Here is a 22,962-nt window from a genome sequence, read left to right as displayed (position 1 = left end):
CATGTTCAATTGCTACATGCCTTAAGGCTAATAAGCCTCTGATGTGACACAATTCCAGCTCTCTTTTGTCTGCATTGGTCAAAGAATAAGACCAGTCACGCAATGTATTATCAAAATTCTGAGACATTATTATTGAAATATGAAATTCTAATTATTTTGTGTTTCGTAATTATGCATATCATGAATAAACTGGTCCTATTTTATAGCCAAAACGCTCGAAAACACTCAAAATCTATCTTTCTATGCGCGCAGACTACACCGCTGCTGAATACGCACATCGTGACACGGGAAATCCTACCGTGTCACGGGAATTTGTGCCGCGTCACGGCATATTTTACCGTGACACGGTATTTACTGTCGTGTCGCGGTGCCCACGCGTTTTCATATTTCACCTATTTTTATCCGGATTTTTATTGTTTTGCCTTCACCGTTTATCTTCTAATCTTATTTTTCTTTTTTCATTTTTTTATTTATTTTGTATTTATTATTATTATTATTTTTTTATTATGGGGAAGTTGTAAAACTTGTCCCATTTTCATTTTTATTTCCTTTTCTTTTGGGGAAATTGCAAAATTTGTCCCATTTTCATTTCTTTTTCTTTTTGGGGAAATTGCTAAATTTGTCCCATTTTTCATTTTCTTTTTCTTTTGGGGAAGGTTGGTACCCTCCACTTACGATTTTTTTCGCGTCATTAATAAATACACTATCACACACAATGAGTCTCAAGCACACACTAATACGCACACTAATAAAGGCATAAAGTGTGAATAAAATATACAAAGTGAGTCATGATACATAAATAGTGTCAAGTGTCATTAATCAAAGTACATAATAAAAACCCTCGGTCAAAACTCTCCAGAACCAGAAGAGCTAGGATCAGTGTCATCTCGAGCCTGCGAATATGGAAACGGCGGACCAAAGAGTCTCTCCATCATCCGGGTACGAGGAGTAGTATCCCTACTAGTCCCTATAGCTCCAGTAGAAGACAAACTCAAAGCAGGACCTGTCCAGTTGGTAAATGGTGTAAGCTGACTCCAAGAGGTAGGAAGCGTCGGTGGAGGCATCGTCCCAAACAATGGAACTAAAAATAAGCCCTGCACCGGTGGAGGCAGCGCCCCAGACAATGGAACTGAGTATAAACCCTGGTCCACAGAAGTAATGACTGGCCTGAACTCAGGCTGTGAAGGCTGGGAAGATGAAGGTCGCTGCCACTGACCCTGAAAGTGCTGGAATGGCTGAGAAGACTGAGGCTGCTTCCACTGAGCCTCCTGAAACGGCTGAGAAGGCTGAGGCTGCCGCTGAGACTGAGAATGCTAACAAACCTCAGGAGATCGTTTGCGGCGACTAGGCTCCCCCTCGTCCGAGTCTCTGTGCCTCGAGCACGAACGAGACCTCCGTCGTTCCTGAAAGACACAAAATGAAAAGATGTCAATAGTGCAAAATAAAACAAATGGTAAATATGGGAAAACAGGTGAACATACCTCAAGAACATCGCCAGAACCGCCCCGACAACTCGCACCACGTCGAAGCTTGATGATGTAGTACTTCAAAGCGTCAACCAACTTCATAAATCCCATCATGTCCGAGTTCGTAGGCTGAGAACAAAGAAAAATCAGTAATAAGTGGTATTTAAAAGGGTGAATAACGTTTCAAAAAACATACCGGCTCAAACACATTAGGCAGAGACTCCTGTGCCTATCTAAAACCCTTTGGCGCATCAGCAATATGATCCTCAGTAATACCGATCGGTCCCGGGTAATGGACAGATTGAGGCGGGACCTCAATCTTCCCCCTATGACGAGCAGTCGTCTGAAAATACGATCGAATAATCAGGTTATTCAACGGTTTAAACAGAGACTAGCGACAAAATTCTCAAGAGAAATCATACCTCGGGAAGACGGGGTGGAGGAGCCAAAGAAGGAAGCAAATCCTGTGATGCACAAGCTCCTGCCAAGGAAATGTGTAGCGCTCCCCCTTGTTCATCAATGCCCCAAGCAAACGTGAGTCCAGCATCGACTCCAGTTGAGGCAAAGGTACCACAAAGCGGTCAGCGCTGTGCTGACGAACAACGCGCTCCCCAAGTTACCAAGCAAAGCGTGCAGTACCAACAAAAACAGTACGGTACGCCGAAAGCTCTAAGGCCTCGGGAAGATCAGTCATCCCAGCCCAAGGCCGATACTGGATCTCAACAGCAACCTGAAAACCATAAAAAGTTGCAATGAATGCTGAAAAATAACATCAAGGTAGAGAATAACATGCTGCAAAATCAATTCTTACACCAAAAGAAAAGGTGCCTCGGTGCAGCAGCCCGCGCAGCGTAGATACGGACTCCACTCGTGACTCGCCTCGGTCACGCCAGCTGACTCCGACAGGGAAATCATGGACCGCTCCGCGACGCCGTCGAGGGGCCAATCCCGGAAAGTACTCATAGAACCACAACTACAATGAAAATTAATCTCTAAGCACGTGAGTTAAACAGGTTAAAACAAAACAGGAAGAAGAAAGATCGTCACCTCTACGACTCTCCATAAGCCGTAGACAATGACAGGGGCCTGGTCATTCAGCTGCCTACAGCCATGACGTAGCGACGAGAGTAGATCGGCATATCCAAGGCTGGCCCAACTATAGGATCCTATCTTGCCGATCCTGACCAAAGAAGGAAGGTAGCAAACGAGCGCACGTGAAATCCTATCAGGAGAAAGAGTCGCGGAATAAGAATCAAAATAAAAATCCACACTCGCTGCTCAGGTGACGTCTCATCCATGTCAAAGCCACGGGCCAGAACAGAAGCCAACTCTGATCGCCCGCTCTTAGGACCACCTCGAGGCACTGGCTGAGTCCTGATATGCTGAACGACCGGACCTAACAAATCTGCTACCTTAGCCGCCCCCCAAGTGAGGTCAGGAATCTGTCGTACGGCCCGCTCGGTGAAGCGTAAGCCGCTGATCATGCTAAAATCCAGGGGGGTCACTGTCATCTCCCCCCAAGCAAAGTGAAAAGTATTGGTAGTATCCCAAAAATACTCCAACAATGCACGAACAACTATCGGGCCACAACCCTAGGGACTGCGAAATCCCATGACCGCCGAATAGAAATCTCCTAAACCAGCAGACTCCCACAAGGCGTTCGTAACAGGATCCCTCGTGAGAAATCCCATATAGCCGGGTAATCAAATCTCCAGCTCCGGATCCATGATGGCGAAGCGTGCCATCGACTATGCCGGCAAGTGGACGGTGAGAAACGTGATTCTCACGACAGAAAACCAACTCATCTGGTGTCCACGGAGGTGGAATCCACCTACCCCTACTCGAAGAAGGGCGAGGCTCGGTCTCTAGGGCATCGTCGTCCATGCCCTCAGGAACTATGGGAGTGTCCTAACGTCAGCCACGAGTAGAAAGATCGCGTTCCCGTTGTCTAGGCATGCTATTACAAAAATAAAAATCTAAATTCTTAGCATCATTTCCTAATTTATTTAGTTATTTATTCAAAAGCGGCTTAACAGCTACCTCAAGTTGCATTTTCTGTTATACACAAAATTTTTACCTCAAGGCTAAAAATTAGCAAAATAATAGAATTATTTCTAGTAGTTAGTTTCTCCATGATGAACTAATACTACAGTTCTCCTAATTGCATGATACTATGTTCTCCATGACAATATAGTACATACACAAAACAGAGCATGTTTCAAAATTGCACAAGAACAATAGATCGACACATCATGGCATATGTTACAAGATCTACAACCAATATATCACCATTTCAAGTGCAAAAACATAACATGAACAACAAGAACACCATTTCACACAAGTAGTACCAAAAAATTCTTCACCGAATCACACAAACTTGGTCTCAAATTGCTCATAAACAAATATACATTCATATACAAATCAATTCATAGCAAGAATTTTGACATGGAAGCTCAAAATCAAAAACCCCCAATTTGATTTTTTAGGGTTTCAAGCAAATATGGAATTTACAACAAAATTTGAGACAAAAGCAAAGGAAACTTACATAGTTCCTTGTGAGAAATCAAAAATGAGGAAAGTAGCAAAAAATTGGAGCGAATTTGGTGGAGATTTGAGCTCCAAAAGCTCGAAAAACCGCGGAAATGCTGCAGCGCAATCAGCGCAACCACCGCGACACGGTGGTCTAATGCCGCGCCACGGTAGAGCTTCCCCGTGTCACGGTGAGACTCTGACGGCAGCGGTGGACTTCTAACAGCAGCAACGGCAAGAAAACAGCGAAATAAATTGCCGTGCACCGAGAACAGACGCCGTGTCACGGTCACTGGCGCCGCATCATGGTGAGACCTAACGTGCGCCGGTGCTAAACTCCGTGGCATGGTGAACGGAGAAATTAAAAATAAAAAAAAAATTTAAAAAAAAGAGAAGTGAGAACAGAAGGAGATTGGGAACGAAAATGGCAAAGGAGAAGTAAGAAAATGGGGAAGCAGCACAAAAAAAAACATCCCGCGACACGGGATTCCTCACCGTTTGACGGGGTCAGACACCGTGTCGCGGGAATTGTCCACATGGCACGGTGCTTAGTTGTGCGCCCTGCACACATTTTAAACCTCCTAGCGAATATTTTGCCATTTTTTATGGCTTTTGAACGATTTGCCGCAACTTTTTGACAATTATTTTCTCACCAGAATTGTGCGGAAAATTCTAATTGGTATTTAAAAGGTTCCAAAATTACCGATTTACCCCTAACAAGCATTAGGGTTGCATTTTTGACACTATAAACACTTAATACAGTCGGATGGTCGACTTGAAGGTAAATCATCTGCGGCCCACGTTCGAGGATAATCGAACCGTCATACACTTGTAAATTTCAGCGATTATATCAGTTGTCAGTTTTCCTCAAGCATGGAAAACATTTTCGGTGGATTTTTCTTCAAGTATAGAAAACCGCCAAGTCGGTTTTCCTCAAGCATGGAAAACATTGTCGGTGGATTTTTCTTCAAGTATAGAAAACCGCCAAGTCGGCTTTCCTCAAGCATGGAAAGTATTATTCGATGGATTTCTTCAAGCATAGAAAAACGCCAAAATCATATGTCGACTTTCCTCAGGCATGGAAAGTGTCATCCGGTAGGTTTCTTCAGGCTTAGATTGCTACCAAATTCATCAGTCGACTTTCCTCAAGCATGGAAAGTATTTAAGCGGAACGTCATCCGGTGGATTCCTTCAAGCATAGGAAGCTACCAAACTCATTCGTCACCGATACACTGGTGTCAGATAAGCGTTCTATTCCTTTACTCTTTTATCTGTAGAACTAATATTTTTCTGCAGGTATCGGCGTATACAGAGTCATTTAGGATCACAGAACGTCTTAAATCATTGTCCGTCCCTATCGACTATTTTGACTATCGTTTTCGAAACTGACGTTTCTACAAACTCAGTCAAAGTGGGGGCTTCTGTAGACACCTAAAAATGTCTCCCCGATACCAAACCCGATGATGAACAATCTTTCACCGCCATTATTGGTCGGGTTCAGTATTTAATCCCGAGAGTGCTTAAAAGATCGTACTTAATTAAAATCAGTTTTAATAATCCATGGATCAGCCTTTATGTTTAGTCAAAGCATAGTTTATTTTTAATTTTAGCCCAAACCTTATTTTATTTATTATTTTGGCCCAAACCGTTTTTATTTTATTTATTTTATTATTTTGGCCCGATTAATAAATAATAAATCAGAAATGGCCCTAAATTATCAATCGAAACTTAAAAAGGCTGAACGAAATTAGGGCAAAAATGAATTTAGACGGAAAAATGGACGCACAGTTTCCCGCGTCACGGCAAAAAAGCACCGCATCCCGGGGCACAATTTCGCGCCACGGTGTGCATCCCCGTGACACGGTGCCAGTGCTGTGACACGGGGCATCTCCATGTCCTTTTCGCGTAAACCCTTCACGCGTTTTATCTCCCGTAACCTAATTATTTCCCGCGTCACTCTGTTTTCACCGTGTCACGGGAGTTTGCCCCGTCTGACGGTGCCTGGCACCGTGTCACGGTGTTATTTTTTAGGGTTTTTATCTTTTTAGGGTTTCGTGTGTTCCCTCTACTCATTTTCCCTATAAATACCCCTTCATTTATGATATACGGGGCATCAATTAATACTCTTTTTCTCTCTTCTATGCTCTAGCCTAAACACTAGCCTACCCTTCTTCTTTCAAAATTCCCTCTTCAAGCACTCCAAGGAGTCCATACTTTACTCGAGGTTCTGTCCTTAAACCAAGGCGTGAAAGGTAGAACTGTTTGAGGGTTTGGCCCCAAATCAACTCTATTTAATTTAATTTAATTTAATTATTATTTTATTAATTTTCCTTGAAGCTACTAACTCGTTCATTATTTTATAGTTGCAAGTAAACAGAATCAAAGTAAGAATTATGTTCCTTTTATTTCTATTATTTTTCTAACGATTTTATATTTGTTGGATTTATTGTTAAATTGCTTCCAATATTAATGCTTATTCTATTATTATTTATTGATCACCATATTGCATGATTAAAGGGAATATGTAATTGAAAATCACGCCTAATAAGATAATTTGGACAACCGGTTTAGGTTCCTTTTTAATCTTATTGTTTAATCAAGTGATCACTAATATTATAGAATAATATGTTGCATTAATATTCAACCAATTTAGCTTAATAATAGTTTGGAGCAAATTGAATATTTTGTTTGTATGCCTTTGAGATCGCAGGAATCACTTTTCACTATAAGAATCGAGTAGAGGCCAATACGGGCGAATGTGACTCCATAACTCACTTCGTACCATCATCCCCGATCCTCCTTTCGTGGTTCCAAACCATATGGAGTTAGTAATCTCATGGATTATGAATGGGGTGTAACCTTCACGGGTCAATCGTTGTTGCCTTCGTTGTCCCTTATTCGTGGTTGCCTTTTATGATCCGTGAACGGTTTACAAGTTCCTTACAAACTTGTTGGCGGCTCCCTACTTTCCTTGTCCCTAATCGTAATATGTCAATTCCCACTTCCTATGAGTGCCAAGCGTATTCACAACATGCTTAACGTAGGCGCACTTCGAGCGACGCCTACAATTTGGCGACTCCACTAGGGAGGATTCTTGGTTATTTATCGATTTGAGTGATCGGTATTTAATTAAGATGAGTGGATGAGACTTGAAAGATTCTTGAAAAGTATTCTTGTGATTAATTAGGCATTTTTGCATATGCATAGACGTTTTAACGTCGTATCTCAGCTCTGTCCCATAGGAAAAATTGGATAACTTGGTCGTGAACGAAGAAAACAGAGGCACCGGTCAGATTTCCTGACTGCCGCGCCACGGCAGAGCTTGCCGTGTCACGGCGCTGGAAGGAAAATTAGTGTCAAATGGAAGGAAAAATTAATTCGCAAAAAATGGAAGGAAAAAATAATTCGCAGAATTAAGGAAGGGAAATAAAGAACGAACCTTGAAACAGTTGCAGTTGCAGATGATAGGAAGAGCAGGCGGTTGCCCAGCGTGACAACGACGACATAATGACACTAACGAGTGACTTGCTCTGGTGGAGCGACTGTGAGAGCGAGAGAGTGAAGCCGCGAGAAACCGCTAGAAGTTGTGATGGTGAGAGTTTCGCCGGATTCGAGTGTCGGAAGCACCATCGACGGCGGTAGAGACTCGAGATTGACGAACTTCAGCATTTGGTTAGGGATTGCGAGAGCGAGGAAGCTGTAGCCTTTCAATTGGAGTCGAATTCAGGCGTCAACGAGCATCATCCGAGTTAAGGCGACGAAAAGTGATGACGTGGTCGCTAATGAAGAGGTTTGGATGAGTGATTTCGGCACCACCGATGAAGATATTGGTGGAATTTGCAGCAGAGGTGAAAAGATATAAAGAGAGAGAGTGGCGGTGGGGGTATGGGTTTTGAGGAAATGAAATTGGGGTTTGGGTTTTGCCTCTTTGCCGAATTTTAGACTTTTTTTTTTTTTTTTTTTTGAAACCAGACTTTAAAATACTTTGTATGTAATGTTAGGTTTTAAATAAATGATCTTTTTTTTATTTAATTAAAAAAAGGAGAGACCACTTTTTGTAAATAGATGGTCTCTCTCTTTTATTTGTTTATTTAATTAAAAAAAGGAGAGACCACAGAGACCACTTTTTGTAAATAGATGGTCTCTCTCTTTTATTTATTTATTTAATTAAAAAAAAAGGAGAGACCACTTCTCTTAAATAAATGGTCTCTCTTTTATAATTTATTTGATTAAAAAAGAAGGAGAGACCACTTATTTAAAATAGATGGTCTTTGGTACATTTTCATCTCTCTAAGATTATACATAAGAGACCATTTATTTGAAATCTTGAATCCAAGAGACCACATATTTATTTAAATGGCCTCTTACTTAAGGTCTCTTTGAGCATTTTTGTAACAGTGTGTGTAAATGCAGTGAAGAAGTTAGAAGGTGCAACTACAAGGTCATTGGCAGGCCTCTATTCAAGAGTTCGGCTTAATTGGCAAGTTCTTTGCAGCATAAATGTATGAGGAGTAATATGAATGCAAATGTGATTGTAGAGTACCTAGCTGAGAAATATGTTGAGGAGTGGAGAAGCAACCCCGTTTGGAAGATTAAAAGCTTTAAGGACATAGTCTTGAGTGACTTGGGAATTAACATTGGGTATTACAAGGCATGGCTAGCCAGAGCAAGAGCAAAGTTAATGATATATGGGTCAGCTTCTGAGCAGTATGCCAGAGTATGGGAGTATGGGAAGGCAGTGCAAAAATATAACCCAGGAAGTGAGGTTTGTGTGGTGGTTGACCAGCTGGACAGGCCAGAACCACCTTTGTTCTTGAGGATGTTTGTGTGGCTTTCCCCCATTGGTTAGGGGTTTCTTGAAAGGCTGCAGGCCATTGATAGGGGTAGATGGATGTCATCTGAAGGGTTTTTACTCATGCCAGATTTTGGTGCCTGTTAGGAAGGATGGAAACAACATATATCCCTTTGCCTGGGCAACTATTGAAGTTGAAAATAAAGAAACATGGTGCTGGTTCTTAGAATGCTTGAAGAAAAGCCTGGATAATCTAGCTTATGGTGGTGGCTTCACTTACATGTCAGATAGGCAGAAGGTAGGTTCATCAATTTGAATTTCATTGGGTTAGTTAGGCAATAGTGACATTCAGCCTGTCTAATTTTTCAGTTTAATTTGTTGTTGTTGTTGTTGTTGTTGTTGTTAGGGTCTGCTTGAAGCTTTTGAGGAGATGGTGCCCCTAGCTGAGAAAATATTTTGTGTGAGGCATATATGGGTCAATTTCAAAATTCAATTTACAGGCTTCACATTCAAGGAATTGTTCAGGAGTGCTGCCAGAGCCACTACTAGGTATAACTAAACTTCACTTTTTAAGCATATGTATTTACATACTAAACTAATTATGTTTTTGAATATTGATATTAACTTTGATGTTGTTGTTAGTTCTGAAATGATGTTGTTGTTAGTTCTGGTTGCATTTACATAATTGTTTCATTGACTATTGTGCTGATTGAGTAGTTGTGCTTCAAACATTGACTATAAGTACTGCTCTTGTCTTGGCATGTTGTAGGTTGATTTTGAAATTGCAATGGAATCCATTAAGTTCCTTAGTGAGGATGCATATGAGTATTTAGATAACATCCCTGCCCATCATTGGTCTAGGCATGCTTTTTCTACTTCTTGCAAGTCAAACATGCTTCTTAACAATATGTGTAAGACCTTAATGCATGCATTGGAGTGGTTAAGGAGGTATTTAATGAAAAGACACAATGACAAGTGGGAGGCTGTGCAGAAAATGGAAAGGAAAGTTATGTCATATGTAACTAAGTTGTTTGATTAAATGGAGAGGGTTGCTAGGCACTGCATAGTTCAAGTATCAAGGGGTGATACCTATGAGGTTCAACTTAATGCTGACCAGGCGACAGTTGACCTCCAACAAAGAACTTGCACACGCTACCATTGGCAACTAACAGGGCTGCCTTGTGTTCATGGGTTTGCATGCATTCTTGATAAGAGGGTTGATCCAGAAGAGTATGAGGACCATTATTACACCAAGGTGAGATACATAGAAGCATATGATCTTCTTGTGCAACCTATGCCAGGTCCTAAGCACTGGGAAAAGATTCAAATGAAGGAGCTACTACCTCCACCAGTGAGGGTTATGCGTGGAAGGCCTAAGTCCAAAAGGAGAAAGTTGGAAAGGGGTGAGGGTGCAGCACAACCAACAAAGGGCGACAGCCAAAGGAGGCAGAAAAAGATGCTAGAAATGTGCTCAATTTGATCATTATGCCAAAACATGTGCCAATGTTGCTGAAAAAAGTACCAAAACCTTCTTCCTAACAAAAGGCAAGGCTGTTGTAAATACTCCATTGGTGGTAGAACAAAGGAGGTTAAAGGCAGCAAGGGCTCATAGTAAGGTGAGCATTACTTGGTTATGTCAGTGTGCTAATTTACTAAACAAAAAATTTAGTAACTAACATGTTTTTTTTTTCCGTGAATAGACTGCTACAGGAGTAGGTCCTACCAGCATTGCCAACAAAACATTCCCTCAAGAAGAGGCAGCTAAGACGCTGCTGCTTCAAGAGCAGGACCATCTACATCAACATCAGCATCACAGGAAGCAACTACTAGATCAAGGAAGTATGCAGCAGCAGAGGCAAACCTATGTAGCTAGGCATCAACCACAACTACAACTAAGAAGGCAAGAGGACCCAAGCCATGAGCAAGTAAGAAAAAAAATAGTGTCAAATTAGAACTTTGTTAGGGTCTGTTCCTTTTGCTAGTTTACATGTCATGTATTGAACAAATTATGCACTTACTTTTTCTTATTTAAACATCATCCTTTAGTGAGTACACATAAACACATACTCATTAAAGGATGTTAACTATCTCTTGTACATATATATTTAAGTAGAAATGACAAGTGAATTGAATTTAGTAGCCAAATCAAACTGTTGCCAAATCAAACATATATTTAAGTTGCAAAACTGTTGCAAAGTCATACATAACTACTAATTTGCAAATAAACTGCAATATCCAACTAAATCTTATAATAAAACATTACATTATCAAACTTAATGTCCTGGCTTCTCCCAAACTCCCCTAAACCAGTTTCATAAATATAATTACTACACTTAATCCTAAAACCATAATAACTAAACTAATTGCAAAAACAACCGAGTAAACCCTGTCAGAATTGCCATCGCTGCTGCTCATCTTTTTCCTGTCCTCACTCAAAGCCTTGCATTTGGTCTTCAATGTGTCAACTTCATTAAGCAAAAACCTCATTTGGCCAACCAGATCATCCACCTCCTTTTGCAAAAAGTTCATCTCAGCTTTCATTAATTTCTTGTCAAGCAACAACTAGTTTATCACATCCCTTTGCCAGTTAGTGTAGTCAACCCATTCAAAACATTTGCATCCCTTGTCCCTGGATTGTCCCTAGTCCAAGATGTCAGCCTTGCAAGTGGCAATCCACAATTACATTTCTTGTGCTTTGAGGGAGATGAGGTATTCCAGGATATTTTGACTCCTGTAAATATCAAAACAAGTGGCATTAAAATTCAACACTTACAATAGACCACCTGTTATACACATCAAAGTCAAACACACCTTGTCAAACTGGTGGTTGAGCTCCATAATAAGGATAACCAGGTGGTGGCCATGTCCCATTTTGTTTCATCCTATACTCCAAGACCAAATCATTCAAGAAACCAGAATCATCAATGGTGCCAACAAAAATGGTATAGATGTCCTTATTAGGTAACCTCCTAATCATCTTAAACACGTCACCATCATCTTCTAAAGTCCAATATTTCCTTTTATAAACATACTGAAATGTAGGGTACAAGATGTCTACTGATCCTTCTACTAGATCATCCATTTCACGAAATCGATCTTCAAACTATATCGCAATATCCAGCAAGTTGTCTTTACCTATGTTTACTTCAATGTCAACAACTAAACTCATGTACTTAAATCTGAAAACCACCATATTCTCAGCCATTCTGCAAATAATTTGTAATAAACAAGCTCAATTTCAGTTGTATTACTAACATGAAACCTTAATTAGTTAATTTCAATAAACAAACCAACAACAATAATTCCCTAAATTCAATCAAATGAAGAACCCTAATTCTTTGGTTTCCTAAAATTACAACAAAATCATTCAATTACAGCCACAATTGGTAGTTCAAATCAAAAATTAACATAAAAACCACAATCAGACATAAATTCCACTCAATTCATCATTAATTTACGCAATTGTATGGAAAATTTTTAAAAAAAAAAAAACCGACCTTTTTTTCCGCTTGTTACGACCTTCGCAATTGCTTCTAAACTCTCCCAAATCCCTTCGCAATTCAGCAATAAATTAGAACTCTAAATTTTAAAGAATGCCTTTGAAGAATTTAAGTCAATTAATTTCAAGATTTTTCGCAAAAAACAAATTGGGGAAATTTTGTGAAAAATGAAGATAGACGTTATTTTAAAGGAGAGAATTTACAAACTAGTCGTTGCTAAGGGGCCCACTAACGGAAAAGTTAACAGAACATGGACGGAGGTACCAAAACCTATAATTTTTAAATTTGATGGGAAGCAAAGTAAAATAAAGTTTTAAACGGGTACGGAAATTCAATAGGGTCTAGTTTTGAGGTATTAAAATTCAAAATTTCCTAAAAATTATAGATAACAAAAGATTGTTGGCAACAAAAGATTACAAATATTTCATTGAATCAATAAGTTTGACATTGCAAAATAACTTATTGTGCACCCAATCATATATCATACGAAATGTGATTATATCATTACAAAATTGATTATATCATCCAGAAACTAATTATGTATAGGAAAAATTGTTATTATTAATACCAACTTTAGGCCATTTACTTTAATTAATCTCAACTATCGATTATTTTCTAATAATCCAAATTTTGGGGGGCATTGTCTTTTATTGACCTAATTAAAAGGTAATTTTTTTTAAATACCACGTGTTGCAATTTCATTAGTCAAAAAATTAAAAAGAAAATTTTTTTAAAAAAAAAACAAAAAAAAACCAGCCACGCGCCTCCATCCCATCGCAGCAGACGCAGCCCAACCTCCCTCCCTCCCCAGCCCTCACCGGAAACCACCATCTCCTTCCTTTACTTACCGAAAACCACTGAACAACCACCACAGCCCCACTCCCTTCATTTGAAACCACCGCAACCCCACTCCCACTCCCCCTTCACTTGAAACCAACCGCATCCTTACTCCCCCTTCGCCGAAAACACCACAACCCCACTCCCCTCAAAGCCACCATTTTCAACCTTCTCCTCCTGCGAAACCACCGCAACCCCACTCCCTCTTAACCGAAAACACCATGGGTCGTCCAATTATGTGGGGCCACCGATTATATGGGGCTGCCAATTTCGAATTAGGCTGAATTTATGCTTGTAGCTACGATTTGTGGGGCTGCAAATTTTGATTGATGTTGTGAGCGCTTGTTGATGGTGAGGGGTTGGGTTAGGGCTGATTCTGGTGAGCGGTTGTTGACGATGACGGGCTGGGTTAAGGTTGTTTCGGGTGAGGGGCTGGGTTAGGGTGGCCGGTGGTGTTGGCGGTGGGGCTGGGCTGGTTCAATTAATTTTTTTTTCACTTTCGATTTTTTTTTTTTTGGACAAATCATGGGTTGATGCGTGTCCAATAACCTGGTATAACAGGTCATTGACTTTTGTTGACCGATTTGGGCCTAATGAAAGAAAATGCCCCCCTAAAATTGGGATTATTCAAGAATAATAATCGATAGTTGAGGTTAATTAAAGTAAATGGCCTAAAGTTGAGATTAATAATAACAATTTTTCCAAAAGATAATTAATCATCTCACTAAATTGTTTAAAATACAATTATATATATCATTCAAAATATGACTCACAACAATATAATTATATCATCTAAAAAAGTGATTATATCATTTAGAATGTGACTATATTATTTTAGAGTATTAAATTTTGGGTCTACAATAATTTATTGTAGACCGAGTCCATACAAGACTTACGATGTATTATAGGCAATGGTAGATACTAGATAATTTAGCCTATGAAGTGTTTTTTTTTTTTCCTTGGCAATATCAACACCCTAATAAGGGGTTGGTCAATTGGCAGAAGACCATAAATAAGTATTGCCCTGTTCACTTCACCTTAAAAAAAAAAAATCCGTAAAATTAATTTAAGTTCATCAATAAATATAATTTCAGTCCACTAAAAATAAATTCAGTTTAGTAAAATTAATTTTTGTTTAGTAAAAATAATTTCAATTCAATAAAAATAATTTCATTTCAGCAAAAATAAGATAAAGTGAACAAGGTGGGAAATTATCAAAGAGTGGGAAATTAAGATTTTAAATGAAATATTTAGCTACTAAATTACATTAACAAATGGAATATCAAAAATAATTTCAATAGCTAAATATTTCATTTTAAATCTTAATTGCCACATTAATAAAAAGTAATCAATAACTTAATACTAAAACAGTCACCGAAGGTGACACGTGTCATATCGTGGTGCTGTTTCTTCCCTCCAAAATTCCCCTTCCTTTTTAGCAAAAAAGATTTTAGAATATTTGTATAATACAATTATAATAATATTCTTTCAAATCTTTTATATTATCTTTGTAATAAATATTTTCCTTTTTATTTGATATTTTTAATTCTTTCAAACACATTTTACCTAAAATCTTAGTCCAAGTCTTTTTAATTGATTTATATAATTGATACTAACGAAATTACTTTCACCTGATTATTATTAGATTTTGCCAAAAAAGTAATATACTTTATAATAAAATTGATTCATTTAATTGAAATTAATGAAATTACTTTAAAATAAACATGACATAAATCTTTAAGCATGTTTTGTGTGCGGTGTAACCTTTATAACACTGACCACCCTGTAATTTTTTTAATCTAATTAATGATATTGTATATTAATCTTTTGCTTTGCCTTTTAATATAGATTATGACTATATAATTTCTACATATTTGATGGGTATGTTTTATCAAATTTTATTTGTTAAATTTATTTACTTTCTTTAAAAAAAAAAATTGGACTTTCCGTGCATGGCACGGGGCTTAAGCTAGTAATTAATTAATTATAGGTTACCTTAACTACTTAATAACCTTGTATCAACGAGCTTAATTTTATTATTACCAACTCTGAACAGATACAACACACTTTTTTGAGACTCGCCAATTTGGTACATCCCACTATTCTATGTATGCCTTTGGAGAGTTCTTAATCTTCTTATATCAGAGTTATAAATATTTTATACAGAGTTGCTTGAAAGGAGATGAAAATGAGTTACAAGCAACAAAGCCTAACATCATCAGCTATGTATAAGCAATCTGGTTGTAGCACCGTCCACGAACTTTGAAACCAAAAGATACCACAATTTGGAATCATTCTTCATGCTTTTTTTAAAGAGCTTCATGCTGATACAACAGGATATGATGCACATGTAGCAACACCTGTAACATGTTAAAGGAAGTCAATCCCAGTCAAGTTCAAATAACGAGGGTACTAGAAACTCAATATGAAATTCAAACTTTACAGTGTATTAGAACAAGGGGGTATGGAGAGAAGTGGGTGGAGAGGAGAGCAAGATAGTATAGGGCAGGAAAGAATTGGAGTGATTCATCTGCACTGGAGACTAGTGTCCTTTAGGTAACCTGGTTAAAGCGGCCCGGGTCCTCACTTTCAACAAGTATGAATTTCACTTGAAAGAATCCTGGACTTCTTTATTTATATTACTTGATTCTATATAGTTCACCCTACCCGGTTCCGCCTTTTGTCAGCCTGTTCAGCTGACCTCAGAGGCTCCCAGTCATCTGGAACAACCTTATCTTTTCTAGGCCTCCTTCCCGTGGAACTGGAGCATAATCCTAACCTCCCTTCCCCTTCTCTCTCTTTCCCACCCCTTCTCCCACTAGAATTGCAAAATCATACTACTTGGAAGTGGGAGGTATCAGTATACTTCCTTTCCCTTCAAATCTAATAAAGGCGGAAGGGAAAGAAATCCGTCAGATTCCCTTCCCTATCCTGATATCATATCCAAATAAGGGAACACCAATCTCCGCTCTCCCTCCCTTCTCCATCTCTCAAGTTCCTTCATCCAAACACACTATGAAGTATTACGCACGTCACCCATGATAGCCAAAATTTAGGACGAGAAATTTTATAGTATGACTATGAGTATAGAATATTTCACAAAAGTCAAGGTCAGCTTAACTTACCACACATGTTTTTGCCCATCTCCATCTTAAAGTATCCATTGTCACCCCAATCTTCTCCCCATGAATTCTTGATAATCCAGTATGGGACCCCATCTTCCACCCCATATCCAACAGCAAGAACAGCATGGTTCACATCCTGCCAAGCAGACAAGTAGATGAGTGAATCATTAAGAGAAAATTTGATGCGAAGCATCAAATACATCAAAAAAAAAAAAAAAATGTAAATTTTTTGTAACATATGAATTGGATATTCTATGTCAATTTTGTTCTTTCCTTGTAGCTTTCTTTCTTACATTCATTCATATATACATTATTAAAACTCATGACAAGACATGCAATTTTGCCATGTGTCACCAATTTTGCCATTTGGCATATGATGTAACGCCACATCATACTAGTCCATTAATGATTGAAAAACTCCATGCATTAACCTCTATGTATTACTGTTTAGTTGAAAAATATTCATATGCATAACATACACCCTATTTAAGTTTCCCTTGGAATATAACTCCTTAATAATTGCACAATAATAAATTTGTAAGAAATTTCTATTTTTTATCAATTTTTTTTTTCACAACAGATTTGATTTATCATTAACCCTATATTTATTAATGCAAAAAATTATTCTTATAGTTAAATCAGCTCATATAAACAACAAACTATTTAAGCTATCATCTTTAAATAAAAAAATAAAAAATAAAAAAGTAAAAAATAAATAAAAAAACCACCACTTAAGCTGTCAGTGACAAACAAGCCAAAATATATATAGTTCGATTAAAGCAATAAATTTATAATAACCCGCCCGGATCAATAACTAGTTCTGTTTTTTAATATTTACTACTTTCTAGAGGAAGATCTTTTAATTTTCACCAACACAAAGAATTCATATGTTTTATAATTTTTTATCAGGCGGCACCGGGATATGATGAGAGTAGAATAGAAAGAAATAGTGAAAGTAACTTTCAGTATTTCACAATCAATGATTGATTGTAGGTTAATGACATGCAGAACTACCTATTTACCCAAAAAGGAACTTTGTTTTTTTACAGTACCCAAAAAAATTTGAGCATAATCCAAAATTTAGTGTATGTATCTCATAAATTATGACGGCCTACACCCTGGGGTTAAGCATTGATCTTAAAACTTACCATGGGAGCACTGCCACAAGTTGTACTGGTGTAAACTCCCTCCTTATAGAACCTGAATCCATCAACAACCTCAAATGCGACACTCACAGGACGGACGAATGCCACGGCATCCTTGAGTTCATCTTCAGCTCCCTACACATGCCAAATAAACCGTTAAACAATGTCCACCTATATATATTTTAACCAATATGAATTATGGAATAGCTTTCGTACTAAAGCAGTTAAGCCTATAAAGTTTCATAATTTAGAAAACAACTATAGTAAAAACTCTGCATTTGCTTTGACATAATAAGACTTCAAAATATGCCTCTCGACTTCTCGAGACTCAGCTAAAGAATTAGATTGCAGGCTTGCAGCTACCTGTGACAGGTAAGGATACATATCCAAGTGTTTACATGCTAATTGCCATGGTGCAAAACTTGGATATTGCAATTAACTTCAGCTAATAATCCCTCCATTTTCATCTGAAGATATTGCAAACTTTAGTTTCTAGTAAAGTTGAGTGGGTGTAAGAAAAAAGGAAAATAAAGTAAAGAAAGGTGTGATAATAAGGTGGGTGGGTGTAACGAAAAAGGTTGATAAAGTAAAGAGAGATTGGGTTGAAAGGGGGGCAAGATAGAAAATATGTATGCCACAAATAGACGGTAGTAGAATTGGGCACATCAAATACAAATAAAACACACACAAAAAGTATTAACAACTATTGCATGCATCTTTCATGTACTCGTATTTGTTTGCATAAATATATGCATAGGCATTTCCAGAGACTTGTTACTAGTTCAAATCACATTTTCATCTCAACCCACTTGTGAGCATATTCAGATAATTTAAGGTCACCTCTTGCTTTGTATACTTCACCAGTGCAGCTTAGGAATTCATATCTTTGTTTTTAAACTTTACTGTTGTTGAGAATCCTGATATGGATAGTTCCAATAAAATGAAGACTTCCAGTAACATGGGGTCATGAGTTACCAAATCAGCACTATTGAAAATAATTAATAGTTAAAGAAAAAAAAGTAAATAATAAAAATAAAAATAATAAAAGATAAAAAATAAAAAACTCAGTCAATGCTATAATATGGTAGTAAGGCTAATAAAAAGGCAGAAAAACACATCTCGTTGATCCTGTTTGAACCTCCGAGAAAATATGATTTTTTATTTTTTTTTCCTTTTGAGGGAACCAAGATTATATGATTATTTATGAATATGATTTTAATTTTAGTGTCACTCAATTATTTGTAATAATCAATAGTCATAATGCAATGACAGCCAAGATTGTAAGTGACTTACGAGGGTGATATTGACGGAACCATGGACTTGGACACCAACATTTTGGGCTGAGAATTTACATTCACCATCCTTTCCTGTGTATGGATAAGCCTCTTCAGTATCCAGACCCCCATTGTACTTGATATATTCAAATGCCTGTGAAGGCAAACCGCCATTGCAACCGAAATTGTTAAATGCACCAGCACAATCAACAAGCTGTTGCTCGGATAATGAGATATTCTTCCCAAATGCCTGAGCATAAGCTGCCTCCAAAGCTCCAGTAGTACTGAGACAACAAATAAAGTTAGTATACATGATATGAATAACATATAAACATACATATATAAAGATAAGCGGACCTGAATGTCCAGCAAGATCCACAGTGGCCTTGGTTTTTGACTGGGCTAACAATGCCCTTAGCTCTCCAATCTTGCTGCAAAATAAAAAGGTATTGAACTGACATGAGATTCTAATTAAAAGCATATCAGTTTCCTCAGAACAGACCAACAATGGTGGGATTACAATATCGTTTCTAATATGAATACACCCCAAGGGAATAAAATACAGAGACTTCATTCTTACAAAATGAAAGATATGAAATTAAAATAATAAGTGAACCACTTGAAAACAATCCACTAGCAGTTTGGTAGAGGCCAAATTGTGTGCATCAAGCCCATTAGCTTCAAAGGTGAAAGGTTAAAAACTTCATAATAAATGAATTTTGTGAGAGGCGTTATGATAATAGCGTAATCCAATGAATCTTGCTAAAATGGTAATTACAGACAACAAAACAAAAATAAAAGTATATTATTGGGAATATTGGGAATAGGTCAAGAGAGTATACCGATGGAGGAGCAACAGCACGAGTCAACTTGTGACTTCCCTTGAGGGTGGCAGAGCAATTTTGAGCTGCTCCCAATCTATGCCTTTGAAACTCTTCCCACGTCCAATCAGCAAATTCTGGGTATAGAAATGGCGGTCAACAGTTTGTCAATTTAACAGATGGATGTTCGATGTTGCAAATATAATAGATAGTTAGAGGACTCTTTCTCTTGGTAAGGGTTTTGACAACTATCAATATCAACCAAACATTTTACAACGTGTGCACATTTCCATATATAAACACGAGGAATGTTCCAGAATCTAGTGCCTTTAATTTTACTGTTAACTATGATGTGATGTTTAAAAGACAGAAGCATATAATAATAAATAAATAAATAATAAGGGGGTTCAAGAACTCATCTAAACCATTATGGCATTCTCATTTATTTGGCAATTTATTTAAGAATTAAGAGGCACAAGGGTTGGTGAAGTTCATATGCATCACAATGTAAAAAACTATAAGAACTTTGTGCTATGAAACTAAAATACGCCCAACATATAATAAAGTGCACCTCAGCACTAAAGCCCAAGGCAATAGGACTCAACTGCTTTTATTGGGATATGCGAGACAATTTCAAAGAAGTGTTGGGAGGTGCAGTGGTGCACTTAATGAGTCCAACTGCCTTTGTTACACCAAGTATTTTAGCTCTTATTCAGTGAGGCACATACCATACGTTTGCGCTAGGAGCACAGGCTTTAGGATCCCTACCTTACTAACCTAACCGCACCTTGAGCTTTAACATACCTTTTTAATCTAATGTTGCATGTAATGACGTTTAAATCAGTTCAATTCAACAAAAATCACTACAGTTCAGAAAACATAAGCTGAAGAGAAGAGTCCAACGCTGTTTTACTTTAATAGAAAACTTGTCAATGTATATAGCCCTTATCTCAACTAACTTTTAGTTGGTAATTGAACTTGGTAATCTTTAAATGAGCTTATTCAGACTTATTAAAATTAAAAAGACTAAACCTATATTTCTATGAACTTATTAAATGACTAAACTTAATTTTTGTATGAGCAAAGTTTTTTTAAGGTGAAATAACAATGTCTTCAGCTACACAATAAGTTCTTACAAGGTTACTCAAGTTCAATTCACAACAAGAAGTTTTAATAAGTTCAGACAAGGTCAGCTAAGGAAAACACGGCCTAAATGTATAACGACATTTTTAACAGATCAATATGATAGATTCCTTAATAGGTACTAAAATATCATGTTAGACAATAGATGATAGTATATTAAGAAACTCATCCCAACTTAGCGTTGAATTATGCTTAAAGATTTGTGTTGACATGAGTCGATTTTAAGTCTAGCAAACCCACAAGGAACACATGCTCAAATGCTTAATTATGACAACCTCTTCAATAAAAACATAAATAAAAGGGAAATTACTTCAAAACACTTGAACAATAAGCCCAAATTTGTATTGACAAAATAAGCTAAATTAAATTAAGAAAAGGTTATGGAAAAAAACCAAATTGATAACATATTTTATTGTTGGATGCAGATTTATATCTAGTTATAACATAAGTTACTCTCATACAGTGTAAGAATGTGTACACCCACAACAGGTGGTGACAAGATTCGTATTTGTCATTGGTACTTCCAAACTTGATACTTTAATCAACTAAACTATCCACATATTATCAACAAAAATAATACTTCATAATACATAATTCAAAATTTTCATATTATATTGCCCTCGTGACTCATTCCGACCATAAAAATAAAATAATTCAGATTGAATTAACCAAAATTTCCAAACATAAGAAAACACAAAGACATTTAAAATAATAACACCAAAAAAATGTAAATTATGAACTTACGATTAACATGAAGTTTGTATGAAAGCGCCTTCTTATTAGACGATCTAATCAACTTCAAATTCTCCCGATAAATTTCAAATCTAGTCAACATCTCATGAGCGGTCTCATACCTCTTCCCATGCCTAAAAAAACCCAAAAATTCATCAAAATTTCCACTTCAAAGTTCAAACAATCAATTAATCAATCCCCAAAAAAATTTTAAAAAATAAAAAAAAAAAAGAAAAAAGAAATTAACCTGTGAATGAATCGAGCGAAGGAGAGAGCATGACGACTGTTTCCGAGGAGTGAGAAAATGGAAGATTCAATGTCTTGTAAACCGTCTGATACTAATCTGATGGGATTTTCATCAGTGAAGGTCGATGATAAGGTTGTGGTTGCGAAGCAGGAGATTATAGCTGCTGCTACCAGTAGTAGGAGAGAGAAAGTTGGAGCAGAAGCAGAAGCAGCCATTGTTGTTTTTGAGAAGAAAAAATGAGATGAGATGAAATGATATGAAATGGGGGTTGAAATTTAAAGGGGTTGGAAAACGGCAATTATTGGGTTTTGTTTTTTAGAAAATTATTTTTTTATTTTTTTGAGAAAAATGGTATTTTTAAAAATGGGTTTAGATAATTTAAAAGATTCTGGATTTTTTATTATCCTATATTATGGGGGAAATAATGATCTGTTAAGGTGACATAGATACTGATGTGAGCAAGATGGTGATGGTAGCTGATATTGTGTCATGGTGTTGGTTGAGGAATTCTTGGTCTCAAGTAGGTAGAGATCAAGGTGGTCTCTAGTAAGGTCATTTTCGTAATTTAATAAAAAGACAAAAAAAAAAAAAAGTACCTTATCTGTGAGTACCAACGATATATATATAGACAATCCCATCCTGAGTAATATCAAAATACCATCCTACAACGTGTTGGTATCATCATAGTACTGCGGTTGGTATCATATTAAACAAACATTATTGTTGGTATAAGTAGCTTTATAGTAGGGATCCTAATTAAAATTTGTTGGTATCTAGCTGCGTTCGATTGGTATCAGAGCCATACTATTAAGCCAAAATTAGGTTGTAATTAATAAGTAAAACTAGAGAATACTAGACCTTCTACTGAGTGTAAAAAGCCTGATTTTAAGCATTACTATCATATTCCAGAAAATTCTAATAATCTTGGCCCAGTCCTTAATTATATTGTAGATCAAATTGGTGAGCTTAAAGTAGAAGTTGGTAGCGTACATTGTCGTTGCATGAGCAGTGAGCATAAGCTATTAACAGAAATATCAGAGATTAATAAAAATTTAAGTGAGCTAAAAGAACAAGTTAAACAAGTACAACTTGCTTTAACAAACGAGGTTAGACATCAGTTTAACAAAGAGCTATCACCTAGTAAGGAAAAGATTGTTCCATATAAATATAAATATCCTTTTCAAAATCTAGATAAAAATAAGAAGTTTACTGTATCACTCCCTAAAAGACCTATTAGTATTCAAGAAAAGAACCAAGAAACTAAAAATGAGCCATCATCTTCAGGAGAAAACGCTTGAAGAATTACAAGTCTTATTCGATAAGGAAGAAGACCCTAATAAGCTTAACGAAA

At 37.1% G+C, this 22,962-nt stretch overlaps 1 protein-coding gene across 1 annotated transcript; it reads right to left on the bottom strand.

The window, feature by feature from the left end:
* Positions 1–15,137: 15,137 nt before the first annotated feature.
* LOC145580022 (pro-cathepsin H-like) lies at positions 15,138–21,873 on the bottom strand. The gene is made up of 8 exons (XM_081637338.1): positions 21,612–21,873; positions 21,377–21,498; positions 19,511–19,626; positions 19,026–19,099; positions 18,688–18,952; positions 17,398–17,529; positions 16,250–16,385; positions 15,138–15,484 (listed from the first exon to the last, which is right to left on the bottom strand). The coding sequence occupies exons 1-8, from the start codon at positions 21,824–21,826 to the stop codon at positions 15,444–15,446; spliced, it is 1,101 nt and encodes a 366-aa protein (XP_081493464.1). The 5' UTR covers positions 21,827–21,873; the 3' UTR covers positions 15,138–15,443.
* Positions 21,874–22,962: the final 1,089 nt, after the last annotated feature.

This window comes from Chenopodium album, chromosome 14 (genome assembly GCF_948465745.1).
Source record: "Chenopodium album chromosome 14, dcCheAlbu1.1, whole genome shotgun sequence".
NCBI classification, from domain to species: Eukaryota; Viridiplantae; Streptophyta; class Magnoliopsida; order Caryophyllales; family Amaranthaceae; genus Chenopodium; species Chenopodium album.
This window is presented reverse-complemented; position numbering and strand designations above follow the sequence as displayed.